This window comes from Strix uralensis, chromosome 4 (genome assembly GCF_047716275.1).
Source record: "Strix uralensis isolate ZFMK-TIS-50842 chromosome 4, bStrUra1, whole genome shotgun sequence".
NCBI lineage: Eukaryota > Metazoa > Chordata > Aves > Strigiformes > Strigidae > Strix > Strix uralensis.
In genome coordinates this window covers 18050561-18062605 of record NC_133975.1, presented here as the reverse complement: position 1 = coordinate 18062605, position 12045 = coordinate 18050561, and the positions used below count along the sequence as shown (strand labels likewise).

At 37.2% G+C, this 12045-nt stretch overlaps 1 protein-coding gene across 9 annotated transcripts in view; it reads left to right on the top strand.

Annotated features, from left to right (window-relative positions):
• The window catches only part of LCORL (ligand dependent nuclear receptor corepressor like), an 84493-nt gene that overhangs the window by 40657 nt on the left and 31791 nt on the right, over window positions 1-12045 (top strand). For 7 of the 9 annotated variants that reach the window (XM_074865876.1, XM_074865871.1, XM_074865873.1 and 4 more), the window contains one exon: window positions 3397-3651. In XM_074865876.1, coding sequence (XP_074721977.1) covers window positions 3397-3651 — 255 coding nt within the window. Of the gene's footprint in view, window positions 1-3396; window positions 3652-4833; window positions 7107-12045 lie in introns of those variants that run through there. The other 2 variants (XM_074865878.1, XM_074865877.1) reach the window with 2 other exon arrangements.

Genomic DNA, 12045 nt, shown 5'->3' with positions numbered 1-12045 from the left:
ATAAATTACATTTTAATGACTTACACAATAGAACAGTCAATGTGATAGTGACACAATTGGCATTTATGGCAGTTAATCTTAGACTGTGTGATTTAGTCCTGTAGATTGAATATACATTAGCAGTAAGAGCACTTTGGATGCACCCCTGGAACACATCTTCCAAATTATATGCTCTGAGATACCTCCCCATCTCCACCCCAGTATTACCTTTTTAGAGTAAATTAACTTAAAATCTGTAAACTGCCAGTAGCTGTAGAAGCTGAATAGATGAGAAATTTTGCTGCATTTATTCTTCCATAGGGAGTATTTGGAAATTATTAGAAAAAAAAATAAAACTAATAATAAAGAAAATATTATAAGAACAGAAAAATAAATCCTTTGTTATCCAAACTAGGTCAAAAGATCAGTTTACTCCTAATGGAAAAGTGGGCTTCTCCTGCAAGTATCTAAAAGCAGTTCATGTGTGAAGGGTCTAAAGTGGAACAGAAAGGCAACAGAAACTTGGCAGTTCTGGAGGAGCTTTGTTCTTGCAGTTCTATAATAATTGATGGTGAGGTTGGTGGTTAATAAGCAGATATTTATTCCAGGCTGTTGTGTTTTCCAGCTAATGGTAGGTGTACCCTGTGCTCTATGACCTTTTGCTTTTTAAATGCACAGGATATAAAATACCTGTCTTTCCCATTTGGACTGATGATCACCTGTTCTTTAAAAATCTTTGAAGATGTTTTTCCTGTGTGCATGCAACAAACTACTTTCTCTATATAAGCAGGGTCATTCCAGACCAGATAGCTGGTAGGCTATTCAGTGTTGATGATGTTTCATGTATCTCATTCTGTATGAGTTTCTTGATTACTGGCTGTCAGATTTTTGTTTGCTTGTGTCTGGGTTTGTTTTGGCTCTGGTGGTTTGTTTTGGTTTTTTTTTTTTTTAAGCTAAGCTATTGATCGGTAGTTTTCGTTGTCTAGACCTAAAATTCCCCTGTCATGCAGACATTTACTTTTGTTCCTAGATAATCCAGTTTTTCAACTCCATTGCTTAACTTTCCTTGTTCTTTTGTTATTTTTTGCATATACATTAACATTTTTACACCTGTTGCCTTGCTGCTTCAGTATCTTTTGTTGAGTTTTTTCTTTCCTTGTAAGTGTGTCTCTAGGATGATAAAATTCCAGTTGAACACTGATTGATTTCATTATTTAAGAATTGGGGAATACCAATAAATAAAGAATACCTGTGCCTGGGTGTTACATGATGGGGAGACATTTTTTCTTTGTAGGTATTCTCCATCATTTAGAATTTTACCTCATACCTTTCCTCTAGAAACTCCTATCAATTGTAAAAAATTTTGTTAGAGATCTGGTTGAAAGATTGTCAGAAGATGGGGCTTCAACCATAAGCAGAATTGTTTTGTCATGCCTTAGATAAGGTTTCTTGAAGTCAAGAAATCTAGCATATACTCAGTGTTTGAAAATGGTGGAGCTTCACGTATATCTTAAAGCATTACTGAAAGGGCGACCAAAAGGTATTGACAAGAAGCATCTGAACAGTAGGCTGCCCTCTTGTATGCTTTACACAGCAGATCGCATATGTGCATGCTTGTAATTACTTGCCATACTCTGTTGGTGAAAATGAAGTCTCAGAATGGAATATGTTTTGAATAAACCTGAAAAACAACAACAGAAAAATCTTTTACACATTCATCCTAAACTTGAGCAGCATTCTTTGGTCTGTCTCAATGGTCACTTCATTACTAGTAGATGGATAGTTTCATTGACATAAAATGCTTGAGCAAATACACTGTGTGATCCTCCAAGCTACCTATTAGGAAATTTACACTTTGCGTGCAAACATCTACCTGATCCAGTCCTTTTAGTTTCTCTACCTCCTTGAAAACAAAACTCGATTTATTGTCTGTCTTATCTGTTTCAGATGAATTTAAGTATCCCGGTAACTGACACAATGTCATTTGGCATTTCTTTCAGGCAATCAAGGCTGACCTAAAAGCTAATTCTGCTGTATCACATTCACACTTACTTTTAAATCTTTAAATCGCTGTCCCTTCTTGTTGAAATCTGTTTCAGTCATTACGTGTGAACTCAAGGATGGGCAGTGGATGGGCAGTGGTTAAAACATTGAAAGGGATATTTCTGTGGGGTGTGTGTAGAGACGAAGAAGAGAAGGAAGAGGGGAATAGTGAAATGAGTACTACTACTGCCACTTTAAAGAAGAACATAGATCTTTGAGTATGGGCAATTGTGCTTGTCTTGTGAAATGAAATATTGCAGTCATCAATGCAGTATTGCATTGATGAGCAGCACAGCTTACTTAAATAACAATGTAATTAAGAAACTATGCTAAGTTACATATCTTTATTTTGTTGATCTTTCTGGTACTTCTATTTATATTAGGGTTCTTTCTTCAGTGATTCACAAATGTAGTTTCAGGTATGCTCATTAATAAGAGGTTTAACTTTTTTCTAGATGACGGATAACATTAAAATAAAGTCATAGGTATCTCATGTTTGATCCTTTTATATTGTATTTTTCAAATGCTCCTTTCTATGGGACTGATAACATACACAAACAGAAAAAAGGGTACATACAGTTTAGCATAGGCAATAAAGATTTTCTTCCAGCTGCTTTCGTTGGTAGCACTTTGAAAATGTCCTAGAAATGTCCTGGAAATCCTGTAAGATTTTACAATAAATGTTTACAACTTTATTGTAAAATTGAATTGCTTGTATTACTGCAATTTGTATGGGACATTTTAAGTAGCATAATAACAGTTTTGATATTGCAGTCCTGAACCTAGAGTGGGGATTATAATCTGTAGATGAATATAATATGTAGGTGAAACAGATTTTTTTTCCTTTTTTTTAAGATCAGCTCCTCAAAAGTCCAACTGTTCTGTTATGAAAAGGACTAATCTATAGAACTGTGCTTTAAAATTATAGTTTCTTATAGTTGTGCTTTGAAAGTAACTTCTTTATGTATTAATTCATAGCTTTATTTAGCTGTCACTGGTTTGATTCAAAATTCTTTATTTTCTAAACTGAAAATGAACAGTCTGCAAATGAAAAGTCACTTATTTATCAACAATAAATACAGATTCTGACTCCCGTACTTGCATTATTTATCTACCCATATAGTTTTACTTGCATGCTATGACAGAGGAATAAGGTAAAAATTACTGATGTGTGCTAAACATGTTCTTCCAAGTGACCTCTAGTTAGGAATGCTCATAAGAAAAACTTAGACATCTGAATTAATCTGTTCATTACACATGTACTTATTACACACATTTATTGTGCTTATAAGAAATATTTATTTAAAGAAAATTAATTAAATTTAGTTTTTTTTAATATATCTGTTGCCTGTGTTGTTCTTTTTTCATTCCTAGATCTTCCTCAGAACTGTGATCCTAACATTCCCCTAGTTGCTCAGGAATTAATGAAAAAAATGATCCGTCAGTTTGCGATTGAGTACATTTCAAAAAGTAGCAAAATTCAAGAGAACAGAAATGGTTCATCGTTTGAACCAAGTCTGATATGTAAAAGTATCCAAATGAACCAAACGGAAAACTCCCTTCAGGAAGAACAGGATAGCCCTCTAGACCTCACTGTGAATCGAACTCAAGAACAGAACACTCAGCAAGGTAAATTTCTGTATCTGCTTATCTGTGTTTTGCTGTCATTTATTACCTTATTACGTCTTACTCCCTTTAAAAAAAAAAGTGTCTGTGTCAAATATCTATATGTTTTGTCTTTCCAAAGTAATAATCAGTATAAAGGGGGGAAAAAAATTACATTATTAAAATAAGGTTGAAGGAAAATTGGCATTGCATCAACTTAACACCTAAAGAAATAAAGAAAACTCATACATTTTCCTTTAAACACCAGGAAAAATGTTATAAGGGAACTGGGGGGGAAAAAATAAAAACAAAACCAAAGCAAACCAAACCCATGTTCTTTCTAGAAACATTTTTCATATTGTTTGTTAGCAGATGAATATTCTCATTTTTGAATGCCTGCGTTAATTAGATGGCATCGGAACTTCTCAGCTTTAGAATACTGAATCTAAGACAGCTCACCTGTGGCTGTCACAAGTACCAGTGGTTCAAAATTTTGTTGAAGTGGCTGTTAAGAGGCCTTCTAAGAAAAGGAAGAAAGATACTGGAATTTCAGAGAGCAAAGGTCATTCCATCTGTGTCAGCCCTTGGACACTTTGATTCTTTAAATACAGAGTGGTTAGAATGATGGAAAGAGAAGATTAATTTGGGAGGAAATTTCCATACTTCATGCCTTAATCATTATAGTTCAGTGCAACTTTCTCAATTGAGAGTAAAGCTAGAAAAAGAAAAATAAAGTCTTATTTACAAAAATAATTTCTTTGCCTCAAGAAATATTGCTATCCAAAACTGATAACAATATAATCACAAGGGTGGTTTGGACTTTGAACTTGATTTGGATTAGCAGCAATTTTCAGGAAGGGTTGTGACTGTCATGTGCAACTAAAAGCAGTGGCAAAAGCAGCTTTTGTCTTTTATACATAGAACGGTCCCTGTTAATCCAATAATACTGCAGACCAAAGGGAAAAGTTTACCTGTATGTCATGTACCATACTAAAAAAGTTAAAAGAAGGTAGAACTGCAGAATTAAGTTTATAAAAAAATTATACATTGGTCAAAATGAAAGCAGATTTCATATGTGTGTACTTAATGGTGCAGTCTTTAATTAGATGACATTAAATTTAGGGCGGGTTGGAACTCTGACATGGATTTACCTTGCTAAACATACCTATTCTAGATTAAATTTTAAGCATCCTTTCTCTTTGACAGCAGAAGCATTAAGAAATTGTGGAATTCCTGCTTTTATTCTGCATGGTCAGCAGAAACCAGTTCACACCTGGGTTTAGCAAATACCTTGTGCAGATTAAATCCTGAGAAAATACCTGCTATGCTTTGACATACCTCTGCTATGGATGAATTACAGATTTTAGAGATATAAAATTGGTGAAGTTTAAGCACATTTCTTTTTCAGGGGCAATAAAAAGTACTTTCCTGATATCGGCACTATAGCCTGTTGTTTACTTCGACAGCTGGTTATAAAGAATAACTAGTATAAAATGTCTGTGAGGGAGAAAAGTCCCCAAAGACAAGTTCTGGTCCTCTCTGAGCCCAAATAAATCTTTGAGGAATGAAAGGGAAGGCAGATGGTGAACAGGGCAGGGATGGGAAAGAAATTCTGCTGCCACCCTCAGCTATTTGAAAATCCGTTGATCTTTTGTCTGAGAAAAAAGTATAGAGAAATTGAGGTATTTTCTTTATTTTAATTTTTCTTATGATGAGGCTAAACAGCAAGTTTAGAATTGTGCATCTTCAGCAAAAAATCTGAGGCTAAAATAGTTGCTCAGCATACATAGTTTACTATGTAAAACTTGTATACCGTGTAAGATATTGTAGATTCTCAGAAGTTACACTGCCATGTTTGCTGGAGTGCTTTGCCGATGTTAAAGATACTAGTTTTGCTGGGAAGATTAGAGCTACTGAAATGAGAGGAAGTGTTAAAACAAGACTGTAGCTAGAGAAAGATTTCAAGCCATCTTATCTTATCTACCAGGGAAGTTGTATTGTGCTTCCTGTTTCCCATGAACATACCAATTTTGAGCTATCTTAGCTTTCCACTGTAGTGGTAGCAACACAAGCAAATAAGATCAAGATGGAATAAGTCAGCCTGCTCTTTTTATTTGCATTGTGTTCTAGGTGCAATGATTCATGAAAAGTTCTTTCAATTAGCTGTTGTCAGAGACTATGTATTATTATTCTACCTACCACTTACTTCAGTCCTTTTCCTGAGGAAAGCTTGGATGTATTGAAGTGTTATATGCTTACAGTAGGGAATTGTGAAATTTTTTTAATTGGATTATTTTTTAAAATATATTATTCTGTCTAACAGTGTAATTCTTCAGTCTGGAGACTTGTAAAAACTATACCATGGTTCCCTTCTTAGTAGCATCTTTTAATTGTCATGCAACTCTTTATTATTTGCTATTTGTAATTCCTCTTACAATTTCCAAATGAAGTGGCAGTAACAGAGTAGGAAGTTCAAATTTGTACATTGCTCTGATGAATCCTCGAAGCTGAAATTTTTTTCATTCAAATCCTGTGAAGCAGATAATGACCTAAATATAAATGCTTCAGGTTCATTTTGTATTTAGGCAGGTGCTTTATATTTACAGTAGTTGTCTTTAAAATTAATGATCTAAAAACAGATAATCTTGTTCTTTTACTGTATCAGTGATTCTTGGACTTAAGTTGAGAGGAAGGTGTAAGCTTTATTTTCCAGACCACTAGAAGCATTTTTTTACACCGAACAGATCTAAGCGAAGTGCTAGCTCAATACTGGAAAAAGATTCTGCCAGTGAAGATGTCTGGATGACCTTATCTTCATTTAAGAAAGCTTCTTACTTTCCTCCCATGTGTGTGGGCCATCTCTGAAGTACTCCCAAAATACTCAGCTCTGACACGTCCAGACCTGATACCCCTGTGTATTGGGTTTACATGTCAAGGTTTTTGTAGTTGGGGAGGACTACAGGGGTGGCATCTATGAGAAGAGGTCAGGGGCTGCCCTGTGCTAGGCACAGCCAGCTTTGCAACAGGCCCACAACAGGCCAAAGTGGAGCACACCATTGAGGTTTGTGGTGTCTCTATGAAAACATGTTTAAGAAAGAGCAAAAATGCTGGGCAGGCAGAGGAGTAAGAAAGAGCAGGGTGAACAACAAGGTTGGAGGAGAAGGGGGAGGAGACACTCCAGGCACCAGAGCAGGTATTTCCCAGCAGCACATGGAGAGGACCACAGTGGAGTAGGTATTCCCCTGCAGCTCGTTGAAGAGACTCTGGAGCAGATATTCACACTGCAGCCTGTGGAAGACCCCACATTGGAGCAGCTGGATATTTCCAGAAGGAACTGTGGACTCTGGAGAGCCCACAGTGGAGCAAGGGAAAAGTGTGAGGAAGAAGGAGCTGTAGAGAGGAATCGTACAGACTGTAACCCCCATTCCCAATCCCATCTGTGCTACCTGGGGATGGGGGAGAGAGGTAGAGGAGTTGGGAGTGAGGTTGAGCCTGGGAAAAGGTGGGGTGGGGAGGTGCTTTAATTTTTGTCTTTTTTTCATTATCCAAATCTGTTTTAATTTGCAATAAATTGATTTTCCCTGAGTCTGTTTTGCCCGTGATGGTAATTGGTAAGTGTATTTATCTTGATGACCTTTTTCATCTTATTTCTCCCCACCCCTCTGTTGAGGAGGGGAGGTGAGGGAGGGGCTGGGTGGGGGTCTAGCTACTGGCCAAGCTCAACCCATTGCACCCCTGGTACTGAATCATCCAGTACTGAGTATTTTAGCACTGGCATCCAGTTACAACCAGCTGGCACCTGACTGATAGCAGAGTCCCAAATGATGCTCTGCTTTTTTCCACATGTGGAAGTGTGATAACTTAACAAGGTGCTTTAATTCCTGTGCACCTTGCTGGTAACTAATTGGGCGATTGCTTCACTGTTGGTCAATTAGAAGCAGCCATCTCCAGAAATACCTGTATCTTGCTCCTTTTTGCTAATCCATGTAACTCTAAGGCTGTCCAGGCCTTGAATAGGAAAGATGATTTGTTTTGTGTGCACTGCGTCTAACAAAAAAGGGTGGTATTGTGTATTTTTGCAATATTACTTGTCCTCCAAACTAAGCCAATGAAAAAGCAACATTCCTGCAGAATAAAACATTGAGTGAGGAATAGTCTTGGAAATATCCTGCAACTTACTATTTTCTTGTGCAGCCATGATGCTGAGCTCTTTGGGGAGTGTTCCCAGCAGCAGCTAACTTTGCAGAGGCTTCTTTCCCTTGATAGATAACGGGAGACTTGATTACTCTCAAGCTGCCAAGCTTGACTTACAAGAGGCAGAAGTATAAACTGTACAAATAATCTGTTAGTTCAGCTACACAAGCTTATTCTTGTTGCTGTGTCTTCTAGGAACAATGATAGTGTGTAAACATAGCAGAAAAATGCAAGAGAACTGACAGATTTCTTTGTTTCATTGATCCATCATAGATTGGAAGACATCAGAAGGTAGCTGGCAATGTGTGACATTTTGCTGCATGAACTTTTTACAGCAATCCTGTAGCTTTGTCATTGTTGGCTATTATTGAAGAAGTAGGAAAAGGGTAATCTAAGTCAAAAATTGTTTAAATGATTTAAAGTAGCATTTTACTATGCAGTTTAACAATGTGCATGTCATTTCACTAAAATTTATAGTAAAATAAAACGATTTCTGAATAATGGACAAGAATTTGGAAACCATTCTTGAATTTTGAAAAGTAGTTTCAAATCTCTTGAAAATCCACACTGAAGTTAGTATGGCAACTGGGGTCACAGTATGTGTGGCCTCTTGATCACTATGTTCAGAGCTACTGACAGAATTCCAAAGAGTATATTAAGAAAATAAAAGGTTATTTTCAGTACTGTTCTTACTGTATGTATTGGGTAAAATACTATGCTTTTTGAAGGTACACGTGCTGTGTTCACAAAGATAAATTGTATGATCTGTAAACATATACAAGAGACAGTTTAATATTTGTACCTCTTTAGGGTGACCTTTTAATGCACATTTTTGAGGGGAGTAGGTATTTATTTCTTCCTTGGCTGCCACGGTGGCTAACAGCCAAGCTCCTTGTCAGACACTCACTTGCTTCCCTCTCAATGACACGGGAGAAAATGGGAAGAACAGGAAAGAGAGCTCATGAGTTGAGATAAGGACACAGTCATTGCTTATCATTTGCCATCATGGGCAAAACAGACTCTGCTTGGGGAAAATACCATCATTTATTACCTATCAAATATTTAATTACCGATTCAGGTAGTGGAACCAAATAGACACATTACAACACCACCTTTTCTCCCCCCTTTCCTAGGCTCAGCTTCACTCCAGATTCCCTTGTGACCACTAGCCACCCCAGTGTGGGCTGTCCACAGTCTGTGCCTAATGGTTTCTCTCTGCTGTTTTCCTCTGCCATTAGGCTTCCTTCTGCTGTTTTCTCATGCATTTTGTTTCCTCCGCGCTCCATCGGGCACTTTTTGCCCTTTCTTAAATATGTTTTCCCATTGGGCTCAGCTGTGTGCTGGAGTGGGTCTGTGGAACCAGCTGGAACTGTCTGTTTCCAGCACAGGGCAGCCCCAGCCTCTCCTCACAGATGCTGCCAAGACCTTGCCATGGACTCCCAATATAGAGCCATATATTTTTCATCTGGCAGGTTTTCATTTTATGAAATAACACATCAGGTTGGCAAAAAGGAGCTAGTCAAAGCAGTAGTTAAGAGTTAATAAAAGAATTTTAAAAATTAAGTTACTGACAGTTCTCTGAAAACATTGTTGCCATGTGCAGCAGCACAGAAAATAGCCAGCAAAAAGCAGTGCATCATCAGGAAAGATATTGAAGACAAGACAGTGTCATTTTTTTGCTATGAAAAACCTTAAGGTTTACCACAGTATGGTGGATAAGAGAAAGGCAGAGTTTTTACTAAATCTCACGATATTAGAACTAGGCAGGGCTTGCTGAAACTTCGATGTGAAAAACAGATAAGGGGCAGCTTTTACACAGCAGTTTGTTGACATCAGGAACTGCTGTGACAGGAGGTTGTGGAAATGGACAGTGTCACTGGGTTCAAAAAAGGCCTTGGACAACTTGTCATGTAACAGAACCAAGGCCAGAAATGAAAGCTACGGTAGGCAAGGGTGTATCTCTGAGATCCCTAATCCAGTGATAGCAGCTGCTGGGAGAGCAGGAGAGGAATGAGCTGCAGGTACTGTCCAGGCTCATGTGCTCTCCCACACTAGGAGTGGGGTTTTTCTGATGCCTGGAGACTAAGGACTGGGTAGAGTAGGCAGTCTGGCCTACTAAGACAGTTCATAATAGCTAGTGAGAACTTTCCTGACACCTAGAAAAAAACAGAGAAGTTTGCTAGAATCAGTACAGAAATACCAACTGTAGGAACTCAAGGGTCACCCAGGCAGTTTCTGTTACTTGCTCTTACCACCCCTGTTTCTCTAACATCACTAGTCTGGAGAAGTTTCAAGTGATTGTAGTCCTGATTATTTTGAAGATGACCTTTGATCACAGTTATATCCTGGTACTGCTGTACCTGATGATCAGATGCTGAGAAGCAAAGGCCAGAGGTTGAACCATTTCTATGAAGATCAAAATAATTTAATTTGCACAGAAATAACTTCATCAGAAGACCATGAGCAGCAGACCAGATTTTTTTTTTCTGTTTTATCTGGTGTTACATAGTATTGTTTATGAAGACTGTGGTGTTGGTAGTCATGGCTTCAGCTGAAGAGTAGAAGTAATTCCATGTCTTTTATTAAAACTACCTTACAGAGTGGTTTTTCTGTTCCTGATACCATTCAGTTCCTGTCCAGAATTCTTGCCTAAATACCTGTTTTGAGTGATTTGATAGAAATAATCGAAGCTTCTGGCTCAGTTTGAAAAAAACCTATTCCTACCTTGCAAGTAACAGATTTTCAAGGTTTATTGTGCACCTGTAGGATGCCTCCTTGCAAACTTTTTGCTCTGGTACCTAGTGAACCAAAGTGAACATCTCTACAGTGTATATATACATACATTCATTTCATTAGGTAGCATTTCATTATGTCTTAAAGCTTTATAGCAAATGCTCTCATTTTCCTACCAATTTTGCGTGCTTCGTTATAATAACAATAATTGATAGTACTACAAAGCAGGAAGATATGCCAAAACCAGGAGCTACTCTGTATTTTTAATGAATCTTTTTGACTTATCAGTCCTTTCTGCATTAATTTGGGGGGGTTTGTATTGTTTGGTTTGTTGGGTTTTCTTTTTTTAATTTGAGTGAAATCACTGAATAAAAGCCTCGTGTGTGGTGACTTTATCTGGTATTTCGTATATACAGCAAATCTCTCACTTTTTACTGAGGATTTTCTTCCCATAACACATTGTCTTCAGAGGGAGGTGTCATATACTTAATGAATGTATTTGCTTTGGTGGAGGAACCAACTGTCTTGAACCTGAAATGACTCTTCAGTTCTGCTTACCCTTTAGAGGCTTAAAATCTTATCTAATTTTTTGTTTCAGGAGCCTACATTTTCAGTACTGTGTACTTTTTAGTCATTTTTCAACTTACTGATGGCCTTGTGTTGTCAAAGCCAATTCTCAGAGATTAGAAATTAAAATTAATTTGCTTTGATTTCGTTGTGGAATCTTGCGAGAGTCTTTCATTTTGTTTGTTGGGTTTTCCTAAAAATCTAGTTAGCTTCATTTTTTTTGTAGCGTGACTAGAGAGATGGTTAGCTCTTCATAACTTAATGAGCTGTGAACTTTGAGGTAATTTTTTCTCCAGTGACTTTGTCCAGTGATCTCTTCTAAATTTTTTTTATCATAGTGCCTATGAATATCAACTGAAGATGGAGAAACTGTTGTGAAAGGGAACACACAAACGCTTAAGAAAGGGAGATGTACTTTGACTGATGGGACACAACAGATGAAATCTGTCTGTTGCACAGGACTCAGGGACATTGCAAGCTTAGGTACTCAGGATACTTTACAGCTGGGTAGACCAGATAGTCCCTGTAGAATATTTCTGTAGTGTTTTTAATTGGCTTTTCCTCTGGAATATCACTGCATCGGAAAGGTTGATTAACATACCTAGTCCTTCCTTTAACTTTCTTAGAGTTAAGGAAGACTGTGAAAGAAACATATTCAGGAGAAAAGGAGCATCTTTGATAAGTGGCATATTTATAAATATTTTTTTCCCCTTATGCTGACTTATGATGCTACCTTTTCTCTCATTACCCTTCTTCAAATAATACAAAATAGTTGGGGAAAAACAATCCAAAATTGTTAAAAACATTCCAAAACAAATAGCTGGATTTGATTATTACAGAAAATTCTATTTCTTTGTAGTATTGGTATAAAGGAGAGTTACCCTAACCATTTTTCTGACTTTTTATTTGAGTGTTGACATTTGG